This window comes from Salvelinus namaycush, chromosome 35 (assembly GCF_016432855.1).
Source record: "Salvelinus namaycush isolate Seneca chromosome 35, SaNama_1.0, whole genome shotgun sequence".
Classification (NCBI taxonomy): domain Eukaryota; kingdom Metazoa; phylum Chordata; class Actinopteri; order Salmoniformes; family Salmonidae; genus Salvelinus; species Salvelinus namaycush.
Window position 1 is genome coordinate 25865019 of NC_052341.1, and position 26304 is coordinate 25891322.

At 43.2% G+C, this 26304-nt stretch overlaps 1 protein-coding gene across 1 annotated transcript in view; it reads right to left on the bottom strand.

Moving 5' to 3' along the window:
- The window catches only part of LOC120029657 (glutamate receptor ionotropic, NMDA 2C-like), a 121201-nt gene extending 99856 nt beyond the window's left edge, over positions 1–21345 (bottom strand). The window contains exon 1 of the mRNA XM_038974939.1: positions 21220–21345. Within this exon, the coding sequence (XP_038830867.1) occupies positions 21220–21345 (126 nt within the window). The remainder of the gene's footprint in view (positions 1–21219) is intronic.
- Positions 21346–26304: the final 4959 nt, after the last annotated feature.

Sequence of the window (26304 nt, forward strand, 5' to 3'; positions counted from 1 at the left end):
GTGAAATGCTTAAGGCTCCTCCCAACAACGCAGAGAGAAACATTTAAAATAATAGAAACATAATAACACAAGGAATAACGAGTAACGACAACTTGGCTATCGGAATAAAGTTGAGTCGATGTGCAGGGGTACGAGGTCATTGAGGTGGATATGTACATATATGTTGGGGTGAAGTGACTAGGCAACAGGATAGATAATAAACAGTAGCAGCAGCTAATGTGATGTGTCAAAAGAGTTAATGCAAAAAAAGTCAATACAGATAGTCCAGGTAGCTATTTGTGTAAATGTTTAGCAGTCTTACGGCTTAGGGGTAGTATCTGTTCAGGGTCCTGTTGTTTCCAGACTTAGTGCAGCGGTACCGCTTGCTGTGTGGTAGTAGAGAGAACAGTCTATGACATGGGTGGCTGGAGTCTTTGATTTTGTTTGACACCGCCTGGTATAGAGGTCCTGGATGGCCGGGAGCTCGGCCCCAGTGATGTACTGAGCCGTACACACTACTCTCTGTAGCTCCTTGCGGTTGGATGCCAAGCAGTTGCTATACAAAGTGGTGATGCAGCAAGTCAAGATGCTCTCAATGGTGCAGCTGTAGAACGAGGATCTGAGGGCCCATGCAATATCTTTTCAGCCTCATGAGGGGGAAGAGGTGTTGTCTTGTCTTCTTCACGACTGTGTTGGTGTGTATGGACGATGTAAATTCCTTAGTGGTGTGGACACCAAGGAACTTGAAGCTCTCGACCCGCTCCAATACAGCCCCATCATTGTGGATGGGGGCGTGCTCATCCCTCCGTTTCCTGTAGCCCCGATCAGCTCCTTTGTCTTGCTGACATTGAGGGAGAGGTTGTTGTCCTGGCACCACACTGCCAGGTCACTATTCCTCCTCCCTATTGGCTGTCTCGTCATTGTCGGTGATCAGGCCTACCACTGTTGTGTCATCAGTAAACTTAATGATGGTGTTGGAGTCAGTGGCTGATGTGGAGTTGCAGAGGGAGTTGTTCAGTCCCAGGGTCCTGAGCTTAGTGATGAGCTTGGAGGGAAATATGGTGTTGAACACTGAGCTGTAGACATTCTCACAGGTGTTCCTCAAGTCCAGGTGGGAGAGGGTAGTGTGGAGTGCATTAGAGATTGTGTCATCTGTGGATCTGTTGAGATGGTATATGAATTGGAGTGGGTTCAGGGTGTCTGGGTTTATATTTTGTTGATGTGAGCCATCACCATCCTTTCAAAGCATTTCATGGCTACAGGGCGATACTCATTTAGACAGGTTACCTTGGCTTTCTTGGGCACAGGGACTATGGCGGTCTGCTTGAAACATGTAGGTATTACAGACTGTGTCAGCGAGAGGTTGAAAATGTCAGTGAAGATACTTGCCAGCATGCTCTGAGTACGCATCCTGGTAATCCACCTGGCCCCGCGGCCTTGTGAATGTTAACCTGTTTAAAGGTCTTACTCACATCGGCTACGGAGAGCGAGATCACACTTTCATCCGAAACAGCTGGTACTCTCATGCATGGCTCAATGTTGCTTGCCTCGAAGCGAGTATAGAAGGCATTTAGCTTGTCTAGTAGGCTCGCATCACTGAGCAGCTCGGTTTCCCTTTGTAATCCGTGATAGTTTCCAAGCCCTGCCACATCCGACGAACATCAGAGCCGGCATAGTTTGATTCGATCTTCGTCCTATATTGACACTTGGCCTCTTTGATGGCTCGTTGGAGGTTTTTGAGAGATTTCTTATAAGCATCCGGGTTAGTGTCACGCTCCAAATTGAGGTTAGTGTTCTGCTGTTCTGTTGCTGTTCTGATGTCCAGAAGCTGTTTTGGGTCATAGGAAATAATGGTTGAGACATTATATACACAAAAAGTTAAGATCGGCGTAACAGAACACAGAAAATAGCAGAATTGGTCAGGGGCCCATAAAACAGCTGCTAGCCACTGCAGCACCATATTTTACCATATATATTATAGATTTCATGATGCTTGTATCTAAGCCAAAGTAGATCGTTTTAAGATTGTTTTGTACATCAGTCGGGGACTCAAGCTACAATATGACATCTCAAACCTAGCAGTGCATCCTTATAGCTGTGTGGGCTAATATAGTCAAAACATTTGCCTTGGGGTAAGTTGAGCCAATGGCCCCCACACCCCATACAAATGATGATTACATTTAGTCAGTTTTATGCATAATATTCCTCGTATTTTTGCAATGTGTCATGCAAGATAGTGCATTTCTATTGTTACAAAGCAGACATCCTCATGCCTCATGTTTACAAATGTAAAACAAGCAGGGTTCCGCCCCCCTTGAGGTTGTTGAGAGAGCAGCCAAGGATGTGAGAGAAGGGAATAAGTCCATTTGAGCAGCAGCAACGGATGTAAAAAAAAAAAAAAAAAAAAGGCTGAATGACACTGAAGAGGTACATTGACAAAAAAGAAAACGAACATGTACCTATGCAAAAGAGAGGCTATTATATTGTAGCAGAGGCACACAAGGTCTAGCTAACTCATAGACGCTAGCTAACTCGTCTATTCACGAAGGCACCTTCCATTAAGAGCCCCAACGCTCTGTCTGAACGGTACAGTTTTTGAAACATAAGGACCTTGTCTCATATCAGCTAGAAATAAAAAAAATTAATTAAAAAAGGTTGATTTACTACACTGTTGAAATCAAGTGCTTTGTAACACCTAAACGAGTGGCAACTAAGCTGCCCCTAAATTGAAGGAGATGCAACCTTAACTTTGCTTAAGTATTGAAACACATCATCCTGAGATGTTCTGAAACATTACATGGTGTGTTGTAACACCACTCAATCAATTAACACCTTGATAGGGACTGGGAGCACTAACAAAAAAGGTATAAAACACTATTTTGGTGTTTCAAGTCGTGTTTACCGCAAAATTAGATACCTTCTCTTTTGGTGTTGTTTCCTCTCTTTAAATCTTCTAGACACCATTATGATCTTTTGAATCCCTTTTTCTGAAGTGTCTTAATGTTGAACATTGTTCTGTGCATTTGATCATTTACCATGATATACCATTTTGGCGGGCAATGTCAAGCACAGTGTTCAAATTGGCAGTTGAACTGAGGATTCTACACTTGCCTCTTCCATTGACAACCAAGAGTGTGGGAATGGGTGTCCTCACTGAAAGTCAATTTGCCTAATGATTTTGATATAAGTACATCATGATCCATTACACCTCATGGCACAACAAGCTTAGTACTAATATAGAAATATACTTTCCTTTCTTTAAACATGCATACAACATTGTGCGAATGAATCATAAAGTCAAACAATTTTGAATTACCCACAATCCTCTAAAAACACAGTCACGTGTCAAGACAGGAAATGCAAGGAGATTAAAACCAAAGACTTCCAATGGTTCAATCACTGTATTGTCTCTCTCTTTGGTTATCCTCTTTCATGAGAATACTTACATTTTGAGAAACATGTTAAATTGGATTGACATTATTTTAGTCAAATTAAATTAACAAATCATTGAAACGAGTTGCATACATTTTTTTTATATCGCTTTGGGGCAGTTAAGCTATCAACCATTTGCAGTTTTGGTATTTTGATGCTGCCTGTTCCCACAACGCCGTCTTTAAAACATCAATATTCAGGTTGAAGTATCACTTGTTTCAGAGTACTATATATATTTTTTTTAAACACATTCTCTGTATCATAACACTTACATTGGGTTTACATTCAAACACCCTCCAAACACCAGATCTCAGCTTAGGTGCATTACTTTTCATGGTGTCATGACACAATCATGGTGTTTTGAGACTCGAGTGTTAAGGTTCCCTCGTGGCCATATTTCCATGTTACAGCGCTTGTTTACGGGAGACAGACGGAAGACAGAGGCGACCACCTGTGCTATATAGCATTCTCTTAACACCTGTGTGTAACAGAAGACGGACGCCAGAAAAGTGTTGCAACTGAAAAATACTGTCGGCAGTGTAATTATTTTTTTTTTAAACAGTGTATATTTTGCATTGGTGAAATTACTTTGATGTTAAGGTAAAGGGCTTTATGTTTCCAAAACCGTATCGCAAAAGACAATTATTGACTTTGTAAACGTTAAAACTGAGCGTTGGGAGTGTAGTTCACATGGTCCCAGCTGTGGGCGACACTTACGGCTGAGAACCCTAGGGATAAGGCAGAATGCCACCTTGGGTTCTCGAGAGCAAGATGACATAGAGTCTGATCTTGCTAAACATCAAGATTCTTGTGGACCAGTTTCATGGGCTTAGTAACCTCAAATGCAGAGAACTAGCCTACGAATTGTTCTTCATGAAATGGAAGAGTAAGTGATATTGAACAGAAAGATCTACAATATACCCCATTCCATGAATTACACTTTGATCTACCAGCACCATCACCCACTGTCACAGGGCACCATCACCCACTGTCACAGGGCACCATCACCCACTGTCACAGGACATCATCACCCACTGTCACAGGACCCCAAGGCAGCTCAACTAAGCATGTCCCTATGCTCAACTTACCCCGTACCCAGGGTAAGTTGTGCCAAGAGACCACTTTTTTGGGAAAAGCTGTGTTTTCAAAACTGTTATGTTTACATGAATTCTGATTATGTTCAGGCCATACCTGGTTAGTAATAGCCTTTCTAGCGAGTTTTTCCTAGTCACCGTGCTTCTACACCTGCATTACTTGCTGTTTGGGGTTTTAGGCTGGGTTTTTGTACAGCACTTTGTGACATCAGCTGATGTAAGAAGGGCTTTATAAATACATTTGATTGATTGAAATTTGATTTATACACACACACACACACACACACATACAAAACCACACATACAAAGACAGTGTTCTAATTGTGATTGTAACAAACAGTTATACAGCCTGACATGTATATTAGACTTGTCATGGCCATTCATCACTTAGTAACTGTGGGATACGCTAACAGAGATGCGTTATAGACCTGCGCTACCCAATCATAACCACACACATTAGACCTTCTGTACACAGCTGTAATGGGACAGTGACTGGCACTACTAAAAATGCAAGAAAATGGCATCAGAAACACAAAAACACACACACACAGAGAGAGAGAGAGAGAGAGAGAGAGAGGGAGAGAGAGAGAGAGAGAGAGAGAGAGAGAGAGAGAGAGAGAGAGAGAGAGAGAGAGAGAGAGAGAGAGAGAGAGAGAGAGAGAGAGAGAGAGAGAGAGAGAGAGAGAGAGAGAGAGAGAGAGAAAAAAACTCAGAAACCCAACCTTTTAAGATCCACCAACACCTCTGGAAAAATGTCAAATGATATTAATAAGCTGCCATTTCCACAACGACACGTCTTGCACTCAGGGAATGTCTGTCTGTCTCTTCTCTCTCTACCTCCTTTTATCTCTCTAACTCTCTTGCTCTCTTCTCCTTCTCCCCTCTTCCGTTCTCCCTCATAGGACCCAGCTTTTTGACAGAAACATTACGTTCACAGACCCATCTCTCTCACACACACCTAGGTTGTGTGTTACCTGTGCTGTTTCATCTTTCTCTAGGTGCACTCCCTTTTTCTTCTTCTCCTGCTTTGTCTTCTCTCTCCTTTCGCTTGTCTTTCACTTCCCTCTATCCTCTTTCAGCAAGGAGGAGTGTGTGTTCAAACTGTGTGAGTATATGTGTGAGAGAGTGTGTGTATGAAAGTGTGCGTGAGGTGGTGGCATGCTCTCGTGAAGGAGAGAGCACATCTCAACGGGAGAGTGCCAGCATATGGACAGTGTGAGTGTGCTACTGTGTGTGTGTTCATGTGTGAAGGCGGACGATAGCTGGTGTTAATGAGTGGGACTGAGGTGAGGACAGTGAAAATTAGAGGGGAGTGGAGAGAAAGCAAGATGGGGATGACAGGGAGAGGAGTGAAGCTGTCCATACACTCTTCCTCCTGACCAGAGCGATACACTGGGGAGAGGTGTGAGAGACTACAGAGGCAACCTGTGTGTGTGTGTGTGTGTGTGTGTGTGTGTGTGTGTGTGTGTGTGTGTGTGTATGTGTGTGTGTGTGTGTGTGTGTGTGTGTGTGTGTGTGTGTGTGTGTGTGTGTGTGTGTGTGTGTGTGTGTGTGTGTGTGTGTGTGTGTGTGTGTGTGTGTGTGTGTGTGTGGGAACCTGCTTTTTAGCTCTCTGTCAGTCTGCCTGTCTCCCTCGCTCCCTGCTGGTCTGGTGAGGAGAGATCAGAGCGATGAGAAGTCCGCTCAGCGGAGGAGAGAAAGCAGTGTGAAAAGGTTTTAAAAAGTGACAAATTTGTTCTGAACCCCCCCCACCTTGGTCATAACACCTCTCTATTTCTCGCACTCTCTTTTTCTACCTCCTCCTTCTCTGCCTCTCTCTCTCCAGGAATAATGTACAGGTCCTCCCCATGCGGATAGGTTGTTTATCAGTTCATCAGATAAAAGAGAAAAGTTTCTGTCCTTTTTCCTCCTAGAGTATTCCTCCACTGCTGGTTTATTATTGTATTCCCGAGTCCCTGGGGAGTGTTGTCAGTATTCCAGTGTGTTCTCCTTGTTGTCCCCTCTCTGTAAAGTGTGGTTAGTATTCCGATGTGTTTGCGTCTCCGGTGTTTGTAGTGTGTTCTAGTGTGTGGAGTAAGTGTAAATCTCCCTGATCTTAATATTCCTTGTGGTTTCTTTGTGGAGCGTGGTGAGTATTCCAATGTGTGTCTTGGTATTCCGGTCTGTGTTCCTCAGGTCTGATGTGTTCAGTAGAGTCCAGAGGAAGCTCCCATATGGAAGAGCTCCAGATGTCTCTGGGACCGGAAGACGGACAGATGGACAGACGGACAGATGGTGGTTTGGCGTGTCGGATCTGTAACTCCTGTTGCTCTGACTCACACAAGTCAAAGAGTTTCCTGTCTGGCTCCGCTCGTCTGCCGACACTGTCGGAGTGTAATCCTTCTTTCCTCTCTCTATCCCGCGCTATATCTCCCTCCCTCTCTCTCTCTCTCTCGCTCTCTCTTTCTTTCTCTCTCTCTCTTTCTCTTTCGCTGTATCTCTCTCTCTTTCTTTCACTCTCTCCCCGTCACAGGACGGGCTGGGAGTCCTCATCACCCCGCCACCCTCTGTCTCCCGCTCGCTCTCTCTGTCTCTCTCTCTTCTCCCCTCTCCCCTTTCACTCGCTCTCTGTAATATTCACACTCTTTCCTTTTGCCACAATTCCTTTCAATCCACCCTCTCTCTTTCTCTCTATACCCAGTGAACCTCCAACCCCTTTCCTCTCTATTTCTCCTTTTCTCTGTCTGTCTGTCTGTCTGTCTGTCTGTCTGTCTGTCTGTCTGTCTGTCTGTCTGTCTGTCTGTCTGTCTGTCTGTCTGTCTGTCTGTCTGTCTGTCTGTCTGTCTGTCTGTCTGTCTGTCTGTCTGTCTGTCTGTCTGTCTGTCTTCTCTCAGGTTGGGGTTAATTCCCTATCAACATCAACAGGTTCAGATGGTCCTATTTATGGTCCGAAAGATCCTATAACCCCCCCCCCCCCCCCCCCTCTCTCTCTCCATTGAATTAGTTTCAGGTCCCCATCTCTTTCTTTCTCTGTCTCATTCTCTCTCTTACTCCTAGCTCTCACTCTCTCACCCTCCTCTCCACCTGTCGCTCCCTCCCTCTCATACCCCCCCTCTCTCTCTCCCTCCCTCTCACCCCCGCCTCTCTGTTTCTCGCCATTACACCCCACCCCTATTTCCTTGACAGCATAAAGATGTAGGATCTTAATTTGAGTCAGTTTGCTACAGCAGGAAAATAATCCTGCAGCAACAGAAAATGTGAATTAATGTGGACTATAATTAATGGACATTTTTGTAGGGGTTGATACATTTTTCGTAAGGGAAAATCAAGTCTGACATTTCAAAGTGGAAATTACAAACCTCAAAAGCATTAAGTTAAAATCACCTGCAGAAGAATGATTAAATGAAGATCCTACATCTGTATTAACAGCGAAGACGTAGAGATCAGTCCATGGGTATTGCCTGGGAAACATTGTGACTCAAGCAGACAAAGTACTGAATAATTTGGCTAACATCAACCTACAGTAACTAACAGCTATATTTAACAGTGATTACAAGTGTGTTTGTGGGTGTCTTTTAAAGAGTGCACATAGACTCTGTTACACCTCTGCAATTGGCACCGAAGTGACTGATGTGTATTTTTAAACAAACGAGTTGACTCGTCTCAAAGTGTGTGTGTGTGTGTGTGTGTGTGTGTGTGTGTGTGTGTGTGTGTGTGTGTGTGTGTGTGTGCGTGCGTGCGTGCGTGCGTGCGTGCGTGCGTGCGTGCGTGCGTGCGTGCGTGCGTGCGTGCGTGCGTGCGTGCGTGCGTGCGTGCGTGCGTGCGTGCGTGCGTGCGTGCGTTCGTGTGACTCATCTAAATGTTTGTGTATGTGTGTGTCGCTATATTATTATTACACACACACACATAAACATTGAGACGAGTCAACTCGCTTGTTTAAAACTACACTAGGCTTGCAGATTCAGTGCCTCTTTTTATATCCCTGCTGAAGACACACATTTATAGAGATGCTTTTAATGAATGATTTTAATAAGCTATGTTTTTTTCTCCTTCCTCTTGTTTTTGTTTATTTGTTTGTACTTATTTTTATGTGATTGTTTTATGATGTGAAGCACTTTGTTACTTGTATTGAAAAGCGCTATACAAATATAGTTATTATTATTATTGTGTGTGTGTACTTGTGTGTGTGTACAATATCCTCAGATTACCTCTCCTTTGTCACTTCTACTACCAACGTTTATATCATCTCTCTAAAACAACACCTAAACACCCTCCCCGTCTCTCTTTCTCCTCTCTCTACATCATTCACTCGATCCGGCAGGCGTTTCACAACTTTAAACTTTCCTGTCTTCCCAGGTTACTGTCTGTACTAAAATATGTCTGTTTCCCTCTCAGTCGCTTTGTCAGGGTCCTTTTAACACTAAAAATACAACAACGCTACTCTAAAATAGATCAGTGTGTGTGTGTGTGTGTGTGTGTGTGTGTGTGTGTGTGTGTGTGTGTGTGTGTGTGTGTGTGTGTGTGTGTGTGTGTGTGTGTGTGTGCGTGTGTGGTGCTAAAATAGACCTGAAAAAGAGGTGTGTGTGACACCTTTACTAGATACAGGATACAGCTGATGGTAATAGATACAGAATTCAGCTGATGGTAATAGATACAGGAAACAGCTTATGGTAATAGATGCAGGAAACAGCTGGTAATAGATACAGGAAACAGTTGATGGTAATAGATACAGGAAACAGCTTATGGTAATAGATACAGGAAACAGCTGATGGTAATAGATACAGGAAACAGCTGATGGTAATAGATACAGGAAACAGCTGATGGTGATAGATACAGGAAACAGCTGATGGTAATAGATACAGGAAACAGCTGATGGTAATAGATACAGGAAACAGCTGATGGTAATAGATACAGGAAACAGCTGATGGTAATAGATACAGGAAACAGCTGATGGTAATAGATACAGGAAACAGCTGATGGTAATAGATACAGGAAACAGCTGATGGTAATAGATACAGGGAACAGCTGATGGTAATAGATACAGGAAACAGCTGATGGTAATAGATACAGGAAACAGCTGATGGTAATAGATACAGGAAACAGCTGATGGTAATAGATACAGGAAACAGCTGATGGTAATAGATACAGGAAACAGCTGATGGTAATAGATACAGGAAACAGCTGATGGTGATAGATACAGGAAACAGCTGATGGTAATAGATACAGGAAACAGCTGATGGTAATAGATACAGGTAACAGCTGATGGTAATAGATACAGGAAACAGCTGATGGTAATAGATACAGGAAACAGCTGATGGTAATAGATACAGGAAACAGCTGATGGTAATAGATACAGGAAACAGCTGATGGTAATAGATACAGGAAACAGCTGATGGTAATAGATACAGAATTCAGCTGATGGTAATAGATACAGGAAACAGCTGATGGTAATAGATACAGGGAACAGCTGATTGTAATAGATACAGGAAACAGCTGATGGTAATAGATACAGAATTCAGCTGATGGTAATAGATACAGGAAACAGCTGATGGTAATAGGTACAGGAAACAGCTGATGGTAATAGATACAGGAAACAGCTGATGGTAATAGATACAGGAAACAGCTGATGGTAATAGATACAGGAAACAGCTGATGGTAATAGATACAGGAAACAGCTGATGGTAATAGATACAGGGAACAGCTGATGGTAATAGATACAGGAAACAGCTGATGGTAATAGATACAGGGAACAGCTGATGGTAATAGATACAGGAAACAGCTGATGGTAATAGATACAGGAAACAGCTGATGGTAATAGATACAGGAAACAGCTGATGGTAATAGAGTTTAAGCTCTTACAGTGTTACTCCATGAACTGCCAACCCACATTAAGAGACAGTGTTAGCCAGATGAGCTAAAGGAACCCCATGTCCCCATGCCAGGTGTTCAATCCCCCCAAAACATTTCAGTGACCCTGATTGAGCCAGAAGAAGCCTTAGCAAAACGTGTGTGTGTGTGTGTGTGTGTGTGTGTGTGTGTGTGTGTGTGTGTGTGTGTGTGTGTGTGTGTGTGTGTGTGTGTGTGTGTGTGTGTGTGTGTGTGTGTGTGTGTGTGCGTGCGTGCGTGCGTGTGTGTGGTGGCTAGTTTATTGGTTTGTGTACACAGGTGTCAAAGGGCTGCTGTTTGGTGAGTAAACAATTGTGGAGTGTATGATGGTGGGGATGGAGAGAGAGAGAGACTGTTGACAACCATGTACTAAACGTGATTGAAGACAAAGGGAGAGCCATGGGGCAGGGACACAGAGGCAGAATTATCCCACTGAGCTAAAGCCTAGAATAGATAATAGCTGTGGGGAACTAGAATAAGTATTCGGGTTTCAGGCAGGGAGGAGGAGGTTGCAACACTGTTGCGTAGGGGTTAAGATCCTCAGGGCTGGTTGACGGTCAAACTGTCAGGCATTTTACCATAATGTAACATACTAGCAGGCATAACGGAACTCGGACCACTCTGCTCACTACGCCAACTGCAAATAGCTGACTGTCTGACTGACTGTCCGCCTGTCTGTCTGTCTGTTTGACCGTCTGCCTGTCTGTCCATGCTTGATTGTCCACCCGTCTGTCTTTTCATTCCTTTGACCGACTTTGAGGGTAAAAATTGCTTGAGATCAGAAAAAGAAAGTAAAAGATAAAAACCTTCAGCCGTCAGATACTTAAATAACCAGGTCGGTGCTTCAGCAGGAAGCCATTCTGCTTGTGTGTGTGTGTGTGTGTGTGTGTGTGTGTGTGTGTGTGTGTGTGTGTGTGTGTGTGTGTGTGTGTGTGTGTGTGTGTGTGTGTGTGTGTGTGTGTGTGTGTGTGTGTGTGTGTGTGTGTGTGTGTGTGTGTGTGTGTGTGGCTTAACTCAGCTGACAGAGTTCTTCGAATATTTGCTTCGACAGCGTCCCACCTCAGCCAGGTCACTCGAATTCCAACGTGTTATTCAACATTCGTCCAGGTCCTCAGGTCGTCGTGAGATGCCTTTAAAACCGGCCACTAGGGGCAACGGTGAGCACTATTACCATCAAGTAGGCTTAGGGCATTGTGGAGAAGGATGGTGGATGAGTGTAAGCTGCGAGATCCAGCTCCGAGAGTTGCGTGTTCAATCCCAGTGCTAGGCACTCGTTTTATTTCATTTTAACCGTATCTCGAGCCTTAACCTTTACCTTAACCTTTACCTTAACCTTTACCTTAACCTTTACCTTAACCTTTAAGAACGAATGCCTAAACTTAACCGTTGAGTTGTTTCTGTTGTAACCCTATCCCAAACCTTAACCCTTACCTTCAAGGTCCCGCACATTCATCCTATTTCCCAAGTGAAAAGAGACATTGAATGACCATAACATCACCAAATAATATTTCTACACTATTAAAATGCTCAGAATTGAAGAAATTGTATCTTTTCTCTCATCTCAAACTATCAGGAAGCCTGAAAGAACAGGCTGAGTGTGCGGGGAGCTTATATTCATGAGTTCACCTTGACCGACAGCACTTTGAAACGCCATTGGGGTTGTTGCCATGTGACAAGGTAAACAATGAGCCAGATGTCATTCCGAGCCTAAATAGTATGCATCAACCCATTTTCTCAGCAAAATTCTCTCACAGGGCCCGATTCCGAATTTTAAGTCTTTCTTAGGGCCCATTCCAAAAATCACCCTTTTTTACGCACTCCTTTCCTACGCACTTCTCAGTAGCTGATATTCATACTTACCTTATAAAGTTGCATAACGGGCTCTGCTGGTGTGGTTCCCCTGCACGCACTGAATAAATATAATTAAACCGCTGAAAACCTCTTACTTCCTGGCTAACAGATTTTCTCCGGTGTTTTCATACGTTGTACCTTTAATTTTGTCAACAGACTAGACCACATTGAGAGAACGGTTTCAGAAAATTGGGATCATTGAAAGAATGGCATCTATGCATCTCCGTTTCAGCACCAACTGGTAGATAAAAAAAATACTTTCATCTTGTAGATTATTTAGGAAGATTGTAGGATTAGGAAAGTATGTATGAATCATTAAAAAAGGTTTTGGAGAGCATTTACGCAGTACATTTATTGAGGAATAAAAAAATACAGTGGTTTGATTCATCCTGAACATTTTCATATTCAAGTGAAATCCGTGAAATATTGGAAGGTGGAAAAAAAGTTTACAGTAGAGGTTGAACAATAGTCCTATTAATCTACCGTAATTCTCACTAATCATGGAACTGTATGACAACGGTCCCGTCACCGTGAACCGTGCGCCAGGCTCCAGGTTTAACTTGCTACGAGTGGCCTGAATTCCATAATGATACAAATAGGCTACATGTCCCAAATTATTGCACAACGTTAGCCTAATATGATCGCCTAATGCAAGCGACCCTCAGGAACAATTTACCCGGACGTGACAGAGGAAAGAAAGTTCAAACGAATGGAATGGAAGGATGCAAAATGGAAGCTACAAAAACACTAAACTTACAGTTATAAATGTATGTGGGTATTACTGATGGTGGCTCCCAATGGTGGCTATTAATATTTAACATGATACAAATTGTTAAATAAAACGTAGAAAATCCCAGGCATAGGCTCTTAATTAAAACATTCTAAAGCGAAAACATCAACTCGGCAGACCAGCCCTACAGAAGCCTATAGTTTGGGTGTCTAAATTTCATCCACGCAAATTATGAGGGCACACAATAAAAATTCGGAATAACGGCACAGCTATTTATAGCCTTTTTCACTGTGGAAAAGGGACGCAATACATGTAATGTTGATATGATTTTCAGTTTGCTTCCATATGACTGGTTTCACATTAGTCTCCAGTGGTCATAAGAAAAAATCATCTAAAACAATTGCTATGTGTATTTACAATCCCCTTCCCCAAAGGGATTACTCATTTATCTAGCTCTTATCAATAGCTCTTATCCGTTTATAAATTACAGTGCATGGAGAATGCTGTTTTTCTATCGGAGAAAATAAAGTAGATGCTTTTTCCACTTGGAACCTGTAGGTTTGCTCAACCTTATTCATGGTTTCCTTGCGTGTATAGGTATTAAATCAAGGTCAGAATACAGCGTATCTGTAGACACCTCCGCCACACATTCATTTCTTAGATTTCCACTCCGAACGAATGGCGGAAGAATAGCATGCTAATTCTCATGTTTAAATTCAAGGTCAGAATACACACAGAGAGAAAAGGCATAAACAGGGAATAACGTTCCATGTAAGTGATTTTAACTCATGGATTGTTGGATATCAGACAAACAGCAGCAATACACAATAGCATTTATGTTATTTTGTAACTAGTTACAGAATACAGTTCACTGATACACTTCTTCAAAATAATTACTAAAGTCAGAGTCACCTTAGAAGCTTAGACATGAAAACAGCATACAATCAGTGTACTGGACAATTTATTGGTACCTCTGCCTTAGCATTATAAATTACAGTATGTTCAGAATTGTATGTATTGATTTTGATTTTGATTAGGCCAGCATAGCCAAAATATTGATCGACATGAACACTCATGAGAAATAAAGGTGAGAAATAATGGGGCGATATCATTAGACATAAAAAATATATATATATTAGAGCCATAAGCCTAATACAGTGTGCAGGACCCCATTGATTCGTACAATTTGGAACACTCATCTCCCTTCCGAATTACACATCCACCGGATGTGTACCAAACTCACTAAAAGTGGCAGTAATAAAGCCTCTTTTGAAAAAGCCAAACCTTGACCCAGAAAATATAAAAAACTATCGGCCTATATCGAATCTTCCATTTCTCTCAAAAATTTTAGAAAAAGCTAACTGCCTTCCTGAAGACAAGCAATGTATACGAAATGCTTCAGTCTGGTTTTAGACCCCATCATAGCACTGAGACTGCACTTGTGAAGGTGGTAAATGACCTTTTAACGGCGTCAGACCGAGGCTCTGCATCTGTCCTCGTGCTACTAGACCTTAGTGCTGCCTTTGATACCATCGATCACCACATTCTTTTGGAGAGACTGGAAACCCAAATTGGTCTACACGGACAAGTTCTGGCCTGGTTTAGATCTTATCTGTCGGAAAGATATCAGTTTGTCTCTGTGAATGGTTTGTCCTCTGACAAATCAACTGTACATTTCGGTGTTCCTCAAGGTTCCGTTTTAGGACCACTATTGTTTTCACTATATATTTTACCTCTTGGGGATGTCATTCGAAAACATAATGTTAACTTTCACTGCTATGCGGATGACACACAGCTGTACATTTCAATGAAACATGGTGAAGCCCCAAAATTGCCCTCGCTAGAAGCCTGTGTTTCAGACATAAGGAAGTGGATGGCTGAAAACGTTCTACTTTTAAACTCGGACAAAACAGAGATGCTTGTTCTAGGTCCCAAGAAACAAAGAGATCTTCTGTTAAATCTGACAATAATCTTGATGGTTGTAAAGTCGTCTCAAATAAAACTGTGAAGGACCTCGGCGTTACTCTGGACCCTGATCTCTCTTTTGACGAACATATCAAGACTGTTTCAAGGACAGCTTTTTTCCATCTACGTAACATTGCAAAAGTCTGACATTTTCTGTCCAAAAATGATGCAGAAAAATTAATCCATGCATTTGTTACTTCTAGGTTAGACTACTGCAATGCTCTACTTTCCGGCTACACGGATAAAGCACTAAATAAACTTCAGTTAGTGCTAAATACGGCTGCTAGAATCCTGACTAGAACCAAGAAATTTGATCATATTACTCCAGTGCTAGCTTCCCTACACTGGCTTCCTGTTAAGGCAAGGGCTGATTTCAAGGTTTTACTGTTAACCTATAAAGCGTTACATGGGCTTGCTCCTATCTATCTTTCCGAGTTGGTCCTGCCGTACATACCTACACGTACGCTACGGTCACAAGACGCAGGCCTCCTAATTGTCCCTAGAATTTCTAAGCAAACAGCTGGAGGCAGGGCTTTCTCCTATAGATCTCCATTTTTATGGAATGGTCTGCCTACCCATGTGAGAGACGCAGACTCGGTCTCAACCTTTAAGTCTTTACTGCAGACTTATCTCTTCAGTAGGTCATATGATTGAGTGTAGTCTGGCCCAGGAGTGTGAAGGTGAACGGAAGGCTCTGGAGCAACGAACCGCCCTTGCTGTCTCTGCCTGGCCGGTTCCCCTCTCTCCACTGGGATTCTCTGCCTCTAACCCTATTACAGGGGCTGAGTCACTGACTTACTGGTGCTCTTTCATGCCGTCCCTAGGAGGGGTGCGTCACTTGAGTGGGTTGAGTTACTGACGTGATCTTCCTGTCTGGTTTGGCGCCCCCCCTTGGTTTGTGCTGTGGTGGTTCTTTGTGGGCTATACTCGGCCTTGTCTCAGGATTGTAAGTTGGTGGTTGAAGATATCCCTCTAGTGGTGCGGGGGCTGTGCTTTGGCAAAGTGGGTGGGGTTATATCCTTCCTGTTTGGCCCTGTCCGGGGGTATCATCGGATGGGGCCACAGTGTCTCCTGACCCCTCCTGTCTCAGCCTCCAGTATTTATGCTGCAGTAGTTTATGTGTCGGGGGGCTAGGGTCAGTTGGTTATATCTGGAGTACTTCTCCTGTCCTATCCAGTGTCCTGTGTGAATTTAAGTATGCTCTCTCTAATTCTCTCCTTCTCTCTTTCTTTCTCTCTCTCGGAGGACCTGAGCCCTAGGACCATGCGTCAGGACGACCGGGCATGATGACTCCTTGCTGTCCCCAGTCCACCTGGCCTTGCTGCTGTTCCAGTTTCAACTGTTCTGCCTGCGGTTATGGAACCCTGACCTGTCCACCGGACGTGCTACCTGTCCCAGACCTGCTGTTTTCAACTCTTAATGATCGGCTATGAAAAGCCAACTGACATTTATTCCTGATTATTATTTGACCATGTTGGTCATTTATGAACATTTTGAACATCTTGGCCATGTTCTGTTATAATCTCCACCCGGCACATCCAGAAGAGGACTGGCCACCCCTCATAGCCTGGTTCCTCTCTAGGTTTCTTCCTAGGTTTTGGCCTTTCTAGGGAGTTTTTCCCAGCCACCGTGCTTCTACACCTGCATTGCTTGCTGTTTGGGGTTTTAGGCTGGGTTTCTGTACAGCACTTCGAGATATTAGCTGATGTACGAAGGGCTATATAAAATAAACTTGATTTGATTTGATGATTTGAATTCTTGAAGAAAAAAAACTATACAAAGTAACAAAATGTGATATCATATCATGCAAAAGTAAATTACTTAGTCTTTAGGAAATGCAACCAACTACAGTGATTGATGGGGGGGGGAGTGGGAGAGGAGGGGGACCCATGTACCCTCCTTCAATCAAGCATTCCTTCAATCAAGCAGGCTTCAGTCACCCACTTGGCTTCAGTCACCCCCAAGATTGAAGTGGGAGACAAATCCAGCTATGGCCGCCTCCTTGTCAGGCCTCTCACACTGGGAAAAAAGGGGTTCCGGGATGGACAGCTCGTACATCTTTCCCACATACAGCGTTGGATCAAGGGCGACCTCATTGAAGAGGAAATCCAGGAGCCTGTAATGTTTTGGAAAGTTAAAAGAGTACTGAATTGAATTTCCTTTTATTTGCTGTTAATTTATTGATAGTTATTGTAGTGTCTTAGCTCTTATTACTTATTTATATAATAAGAAAGACTCTGAATACAAGAAATGGTACTGGAGCTTCACATTTTACTGGAATCAGTTAGTACCAGAATAACATAGAACAACACTGCGCATGACCAAGGATGCTCCATTCTTAAAGGGGACATCAGTAATTAACAGAACATAACATTCCCTCTCTTATACAATCAGAGTTACTTTTACCAAACCACAACTGAAACACTTCCCAGAACTTGTTGTAGTTATTTTGCATCTTTTAATTTGAACTTGAACACTTAGTTTTTGTTTGTTTGTTTATAAGTCCAGTCTGTCTGGTGGACGGTGCCTTCGTTCTGGGTAGCGCCTAGGATTGTGTGGAGGCTCCTGAACATCCTCAGTGTGTGCTTGCTCCCTTATAGGTTCTGCTATAGCAGCACCTTCATCAACACGTTCCCTTCTTTCAGCCTGGGGTCTCTTTACTGCTGACACACTACAGTTCCCTGTGTGTCACTCTCAGGAGCTCTCTGTGCCTGTTCTCTCTCGATTGTTGTGCTGTTTTCCGTGGAATGCATTTGGTTAATGTGACGCCGCCACATTATGTCTGGGCTCACTTGAACCTGGTAAGTTCTGGGTCCCGTTTGTGTATGTACGGTCCCTCTTGTCCATTTCCCTCCTCCTCTGTAGTCTCGCACCATCACTTCCTGTCCTGTTTGGAGATGGCGCTCCCGGCCACCGGAGAGCATCTTGGCTTGTTTGTTCAGCACTTCATTACGCCTGTTAGGCTTCATGATGTCCAGCCGTGTGCAGAGAGGCCTCCCGAACATCAGTGCGGCTGGGCTTTCATTTGTCGTGGCATGTGGGGTGTATCGGTAGGAGACCAGGAACTTGGCCAGTTTTGTTTGCAAAGTCCCTTCGTCTCGTTTTGCTGCACGGAGTCCTTGCTTTAGGGTTTGTGCAAAGCGTTCTGCCAGCCCATTGGTGGCAGGGTGGTACGGAGCTGAGGTTGAGTGTTTGATTCCATTTACTGACATGAATCTTGTAAACTCGTCACTTACAAAAGCTTGCGCGTTGTCACTTACTAGCTGCAGCGGCAATCCGAAGCGTGCAAACGTTGTTCTGAGACACTCTATCGTCTGAGCTGAGGTGGAGGAGTCAGTGCAAAACACCTCTGGCCATTTGGAATGGGCATCAACTATAACCAGAAACATGTGCTTTTCAAAGGGACCAGCGTAGTCCACATGAATTCTCTGCCATGGCTCTGTGGGCCATTCCCAAGGGTGGACTGGGACAGGAGCAGGCATGTGAAGGGTTTCCAAACATCCGCTACAGTTCTTTGCCATATTTTCTATCTGTTGATCCAGACCTGGCCACCAGAAGTGGCTCCTTGCGAGCAGCTTCATTTTGACAATTCCAACATGACCTTCATGTAGTTGCTGCAAAACCTGATGTTGGCATTTCTGGGGTATCATGACTCTCATTCCCCACATCAAACATCCTTGGTACGTTGTAATTTCATTTCTCCGCTGGAAATACGGAGTCAGCTCCTTTCTGCCAGTAGCTGGCCATCCTGACATGGTGTAGGTGTACACTTTTGACAAGGTCACATCTTTCCTTGTCTCCTGTTTGATAACTGTGCTTGTGACCGGTAGTGCCTCGAGCTGAGCGGTATGGAAAATGTCCACTGCATCCACACTCCTTTGTCTTTCTCTTGTACACGGCAGTCTGGATAATCCATCTGCATATGTGGGGAGGGACGACGGCTTAAACTCAATGTCATACATATGACTGGCAAGGAACAAGGCGTATCGCTGTAACCTGGCTGCTGTCATTGCCGGAATGCCTTTCTTTGCACTGAAAATGGAAAGCAACGGCTGGTGATCCGTAACCAGTGTGAAACGCTTGCCATATAGGTATGCGTGGAATTTCTTGACGCCCCACACTAGCGCCAGTGCTTCTTTGTCGATTTGTGAGTAGTTTTTCTCTGCATCGTTCAATGTTCGTGACGCGAATGCAACTGGCCTCTCTGACACATCTTTCAGTGTGTGTGAAAGGACGGCCCCTAAGCCATAAGGGGACGCATCACAAGCCAACTTCACTGGCAGTTCAGGGTCGTAATGCATCAGGACCTGTTCAGATGTGATGAGCCGTTTTGCCTCCAGAAATGCATTTTCACACTGTTCTGTCCACCGCCATGTCCTATTCTTTTCCAGGAGCTGATTTAGAGGCTGGAGTACTGCTGAAAGGTTTGGGAGGAATCTTCTGTAGTAATTGATCAGTCCCGCAAAAGATCGCACTTCTGTGATATTTTGTGGTCGTGGTGCCTGTACCACTGCCTCGATTTTGTCCTGTGTTTTGTGCAATCCATTGCGGTCAATTTCATGTCCACAGAAGACAATCTTGTCTTTGAAGAACTCACACTTCTGTAAGTTTCCCTGTAGACCATACTCTTTCAGTCTTTTCAGGACCTCTTCCAGGTTAGCCAGGTGTTCTTTGTCGGTGCGTCCTGTTATGATCATGTCATCCAGGATACACTGGGTTCCTGGGATTCCTTGCAAAATCTGGTCAATAGTTCGTTGGCAAATGGCTGGGGCCGATGCGATGCCAAAAACCAGGCGGTTATACCTGTATAGACCTTTGTGTGTGTTTATTGTCAGGTACTGTTTGGAGCTCTCTTCAACCGGTAGCTGCAGGTAAGCCTGTTTCAGATCGATTTTACTGAAGTGTTTCCCACCAGCTAGTGCAGCAAAGATGTCCTCCAGACGCTTCCACCTTTGGTCTCAGGGAGTATGGAACCGATCTGGCTTTGCAGAATTTTGGGGTTGCGTCATCTCTCAGTACAAGTTTTGCTGTGAAGCCTTTTACTGTTCCCATCTGATCACTGAAAACTGTGTTGTATTTCTTCCGCAAGTGTTCCAGTGTTTGGTCTGTGTCTTTCTCTTTGGACTGGAACGTGTGGAGCATTTTCAAATCACACCAGTTCAGCTTTATTTTTGAAAGCCATTCCCTGCCAAATAATGGGGGGCCAGTTCCAGGCACCACATACAGCTGTAACTGCTGTGTTTGCCCCCCATAGCTCACTCTGACCTGCAACGCCCCCATTGGGCTCAATCTCTCTCCTGAGTAGGTCTTCAGCAATACATTTGTGTTCTTCAGCTTGATAGCCTTGAAGTGCTCATTGTAGACAGTAGTGGAAATTATAGACACTGCAGATCCTGTGTCCAGCTCCATTTTGAGGGGTTTGCCTTCGATATCTGGTATCACCCATATTATGCTACTGCTGGGAGAAGTCACTGTGTTTAACTCCATTGTACCAATTAATCGTTCATCTGAATCACTGCCACTGTTCTCTGCTAGTGCATTCACAGACCCTTTAATTTTCTCAGTTTTCCTGTTGTGACTGAATTTTGCTCTGCATGCTCTTTGAATGTGCCCCCTTCTACTGCATTTGTGACAAATTTCGTCTTTGAAACGGCAGTCCTCTGCTCTGTGACCATCTCTGTCACACCTGTTGCATTTTTCGGCCAAACGGGGGCGCTGTCGGCTGCGCGAAAACTTGTGCAGGGAAGTTTGTGATAGGTCAGTATTTCTTTTACTTTGCAACTCAAATGCATCTTTCGTCGCGATTCCCATAGTCACAGCAATTTCAACAGCCTTTGCAAACGTGAGATCTGATTCTGTGAGCAAACGTTTTTGAATGTGTTCATGTTTCAGTCCACAAACAAATCTATCCCTTAATGTGTCATTTAGGTTCTCTCCAAACTGGCAATGTTCAGACAGTTTCTTCAACTCTGCTACATATGTACTAACACCCTCTCCCTCATTCTGATCTCTCTTGTGGAAACGAAAACGTTCCGCGATGAGGAGTGGTTTAGGTGATAGGTGATTTTGCAATATCTCCACAATCTCTGTGAATGTTTTATTTGAGGGCTTCAGAGGGGCAGTCAGATCTCTTAGCAAACTGTACGTTTTTGGGCCAATTAAACTCAACAACGCTGGTACTCTCTTGTTATCAGCAATGTCGTTTGCAATGAAGTACTGTTCCAGTCGTTCAATGTAAGTTGCCCAGTTTTCTTGCGTGTCATCAAACACATCTATTTTCCCGATGCTAGCCATTCTCTTTACCTCCGGCTCCACGGGTCTTTGATCTGCCGCCTCGTTCTCGTTAGCTCTCCCCTCGTCGTCACTGCTTGCTAGCTGTTGTGCTACAGGGTCAAAATCTTCCTCTCTTCCTACGAGCTCCATCTGCATTCGTGATGCACACTGCAGGTAATCATCCTCGTCGCCATTGTAGTGTCTTAGCTCTTATTACTTATTTATATAATAAGAAAGACTCTGAATACAAGAAATGGTACTGGAGCTTCACATTTTACTGGAATCAGTTAGTACCAGAATAACATAGAACAACACTGCGTATGACCAAGGATGCTCCATTCTTAAAGGGGACATCAGTAATTAACAGAACATAACAGTTATGATGCTATCAATTTGTTGATGTAGTGATCTACTCATTCTACAATGTGTTTTCTGGTGTTTTTGAAGTACTCAGTTTGAAATATGCAATATTTGGTCGTACACTTTTTTTGTGAAACTTTTCAATGTTTGTATTTGTAATTTTGATAAGTTGATTTTGTATCACAGAATTCCTTCTGTGGTGGATGCCTGGGAAGCTGTGCAGACAGAGTAGATGTTGAATTTTCTAAAATATCTGTCATTACAGCTTGATGATAGTGGGAAAACAAAAAGAGATGGAAAGTGAAATAATCCTACTTTTGAAGTACTACTTAAGTAGTTTTCTTGGGTATCTGTATTTTATTTTTGACAACTTTTACTTTTACTCCACCACATTCCAATAGAAAAGATGTACTTTTTACTTCCATGCATTTCCCTGATACCCAAAAGTACTTGTTACATTTCGAATGCTCAGGTAGGACGGCAATATGGTCCAATTCTCACACCTATCAATATAACGCGTTGTCATCCCTACTGCCCTCAATCTGGAAGACTCACTAAACACAAATACCGTGTTTGTAAATTATGTCTGAGTGTTGGAGTGTGCCCATGGCTGCCCGTAAAATAAAATAAATAAAAAATATATTAAAATTGTGCTCTCTGGTTTGCTTAATATAATGAATTTGATGTATAGCATTTGTTTTTACTTTTGAATTTTACTCAAGTATGAAAATTGAATAATTTTTGCACCACTGTACATTTAAAACCAGATACACAACATGACCAAAAGTATGTGGACACCTACTCGTCGAACATCTCATACCAAAATCATGCGCATTAATATGGAGTTGGTCCCCCCTTTGCTGCTATAATTGCCTCCACTCTTCTGGGAAGGCTTTCCACTAGATGTTTTAACATTGCTGCGGGGACTTGCTTCCTTTCAGCCACAAGAGCATTAGTGACGGCGGGCACTGATATTGCGCGACTGCAGTCGGCGTTCCAATTCATCCCAAAGATGTTCGATAGGGTTGAAGTCAGGGCTCTGTGCAGGCCAGTCAAGTTCTTCCACACCAATCTCGACAAACCATTTCTGTATGGACCTCGCTTTTTGCACTGGGGCAGGAATGGCCCTTCCCAAACTGTTCCCACAAAGTTTGAAGCATAGAATTGTCTAGAATGTCATTGTATGCTGTAGCGTTAAGATTTCCCTTCACTGGAACTAAGGGGCCTAGCCCCAACCATGAAAAACAACCTCAGACCATTATTCCTCCTCCACCAAAATGTACAGTTGGCACTTTGCATTTGGGCAGGTAGTGTTCTCCTGGCATCCGTCAAACCCAGATTCGTCAGGCGGACTGCCAGATGGTGAAGCGTGGTTAATCACTGGCGGCGAGCTTTACACCACTCCAGTTGACGCTTGGCATTGCGCATGGTGATCTTAGGCTTGTGTTCGGCTGCTCAGCCATGGAAACCCATTTCATAAAGCTCCCGACGAACAGATCTTGTGCTGACGTTGCTACCAGAGGCAGTTTGGAACTTGGTAGTGAGTGTTGCAACCGACGACAGATGATTCAGTGGAGGCTGCTGAGTGGAGGACGGCTCATAATAATGGCTGGAACAGAGCTAATGGAATGGTATTAAACACATAGAAACCATTTGTTTGATACCAATCCACCTAATCTGCTCCAGCCATTACCACGAGCTCCTCCTTCCCACGGAACAGATATGACAGCTGGTTACACAAAGAAAGGGGGTTGAGTTTGAGTGAAAGAGCGGGAAGACTAAGGAACAAAGTGAGAAGCTGTGCTATCGTAAATACAGTATCTTATGCATTCTAAATTACCGCCCATTTGGAAAAGGAAAATGCAATAAATACTTACTCTGAGCTGCGCTTCGGTAGGTTGGTCGTAGATGCTGGCCGTGTTGGCCAACAGAGATCTTCCTGTCCTCGGAAGAATGTCACTGGTGGTAAATTGGATACGCTGTAGTGTCGTCGTTGTGTATTAGACTGGATACGTCGTCCGTCCTTTCCTAGCCCACATTTACAGCGGCCGCTGCTAACTTAACGGCTAGGAGGTATCACTTCTGTAGTGAATAAGAGTTCAAAGTTCCTACCATTCGCAAACCAAAGCTCCCACTGAGGTTGGCGTCGTTCTGTAGTTATTATCTGAATCCTTCTGACATCGGACCGTCGTCCTAATGTACCCGGAACAGCAAGTTATTTGTCCTTTTAACGCAGAGGCTGCAGGCCTCGCGTACTCGGAACAGAAAGTTATATTTTCGTCAAGGGCTTATATAGTGGAGGGAGAGAAGGGTGTGTTTCATAGTTTATAACCAATGTCTCCTCACAGGGGCGGTCCACTGATTGAGCAGAGCTCTGACCTTATGAAAACCCAATTCTCTCATTTGGAGAATTGGGTTAATCTTTTCACAAATAGTTTAATTTAAATTGCATTTAAATTGCACAACAATTCCATGTGAATCTGATAACTATAATGTGTAGACTTTCCCAGATACAGTTTATGTCGTCCTGTCATCAGTCATAATGTCTCAGATGACAACCGAACTGACATCATATTCATTAAGTACCAACGCATATTTTCAACTGGTTCTAATACCGAAATATGGTTCCTTTCCCCCCACTTGTTTGATGTTTCCAGACTCTCTATGTTTAACAAAGGCTATTCAAGAGTCCTTCAGTAGAGTCAGAGAGAGAGGGAAGGGAGAAAGGTATTTATGGGGGGGGGGGTCATAAACCTTACCCACAGGCCAACGTCATGGTGCCATGTTGAAGGTCACTAAGCTCTTCAGTAATGCTATTCTATTGTCAATGTTTGTCTATGGAGATTGCATGGCTGTATGCTCGATTTTATACACCTGTCAGCACTGGGTGTGGCTGAAGACACCAAATCCACTAATTTCAAGGGGTGTCCACACAGTACCAGTCAAAAGTTTGGACACACCTACTCATTCCAGAGTTTTCTTTATTTTTACTATTTTCTCCATTGTATAGTAATAGCGAATACATCAAAACAATGAAATAACACATATGGAATTATGAAGTAAAAATATATATATAATATATTTGAGATTTGAGATTCTTCAAAGTAGCCACCCTTTGCTTTGATGACAGCTTTGCACACTCTTGGCATTCTCTCAACCAGCTTCACGAGTTAGTCACCTGGAATGCATTTCAATGAACAGGTGTGCCTTGTTAAAAGTTAATTTGTGGAATTTCTTTCCTTCTTAATGCGTTTAAGCCAATCAGTTGTGTTGTGACAAGGTAGGGGTGGTATACAGAAGATAGCCCTATTTTTGGTAAAAGACCAAGTCCATATTATGGCAAGAACAGCTCAAATAAGCAAAGAGAAATGACAGCCCAGCTTTACTTTAATACATGAAGGTCATTCAATCCGGAAAACGAACTTAAAATAATTCAATTTCTCACTCCCACAAATGTTGTTTCTCCTACAAACACCTGCACATTATCAGCCTCAGACAAACAGGCATTAGATATAGCAATATAACAGTGCCGTTTTGACTTTATTTTTTGACTTTTATCTTTGACCGTCATTCTATCCCCCGCCCATCAACTCTACTCCCACTTGTCTCCAATTCCACATCCCAACCCTCAGCTTCCCTCAGCCCATCCCACCTATCTCTGCTGGTCACCCTCTTCGGATTTCTACGCACCATATATCTTTCAACTATGCTGTGATGTTTAACATACAATTGTTATCTATTTAATTAAATAGAATCCACAGATTGCGAGGTGAAGATGCATACTTTTGCTTACAGTATTAGTATATTAGTAATTGACTGACCAAGGCTCCCCAGATCTCCCAACAATGATATTTCTAGGGTCAATTTTAGATTAATGTTATGCTTTTTCAGCCATTCCTGAACATGAGACCAGAAACAGGCTACCTGAGGGCAATACCAAAACAAATGGTCTATTGATTCTGTATCCTCACAACAAAATCTGCAGATCTGCGATGATTGTATGCCCCAAATATTCAACTCTTTTTGTGGAAAACATTCCTTCGTGCTGTGTGCTGGCAGTTCTCAGACTCAATGTAGGGGGCTTAGGGATGGAAGAAAATAAATTATACATAAAATATATGATTCACAAGTCAAAGCAGCCACACCCACAGTTGCATTATCTAACGTTAGCCCCCAGATTCCCCCAAAATATTGTCTACCAGACTCATCAAACTCTGATACTTACCATTATGGTCAGCACTTGCAAGATCCACTGATCCACTCTCAATGATGGTACAGCATCCGTTTTCAGGATTAGCTTCCTGGCAAGACCAATTGAATGTTCTCCCCAATTGATAAAGCAACTTCGCTCTAAATGTGCACTGCACACGCTTGAAATAATAGTAATTTTCAGTGCAGCCTGTCGACCCGAAAAGATGAAAAGCAGCCACTACCGTCGGATGTTTTCATTCTTCGGAAAGTAGTGTGATGTTAAATTTACACTATGGCATCCAGTCACAACACAATGTGCTTTTGCCGGCCTAGCTTGTTTGCTAACAGTCATGCCACAGATGAAAGATTGTCTTTGGTTGTACGTTCTGCTTATGGTTTGTGAACAAAGCCAAAGCAGTTGTGTAAAGTACTTAAATAAAAATATTTAAAGTACTACTTATGTCGTTTTTTGGGGTAATTGTTCTTTACTATTTATATTTTGACAACTTTTACTTTTTCACTACATTCCTTAAGAAAATAATGTACTTTTAACTCCATATATTT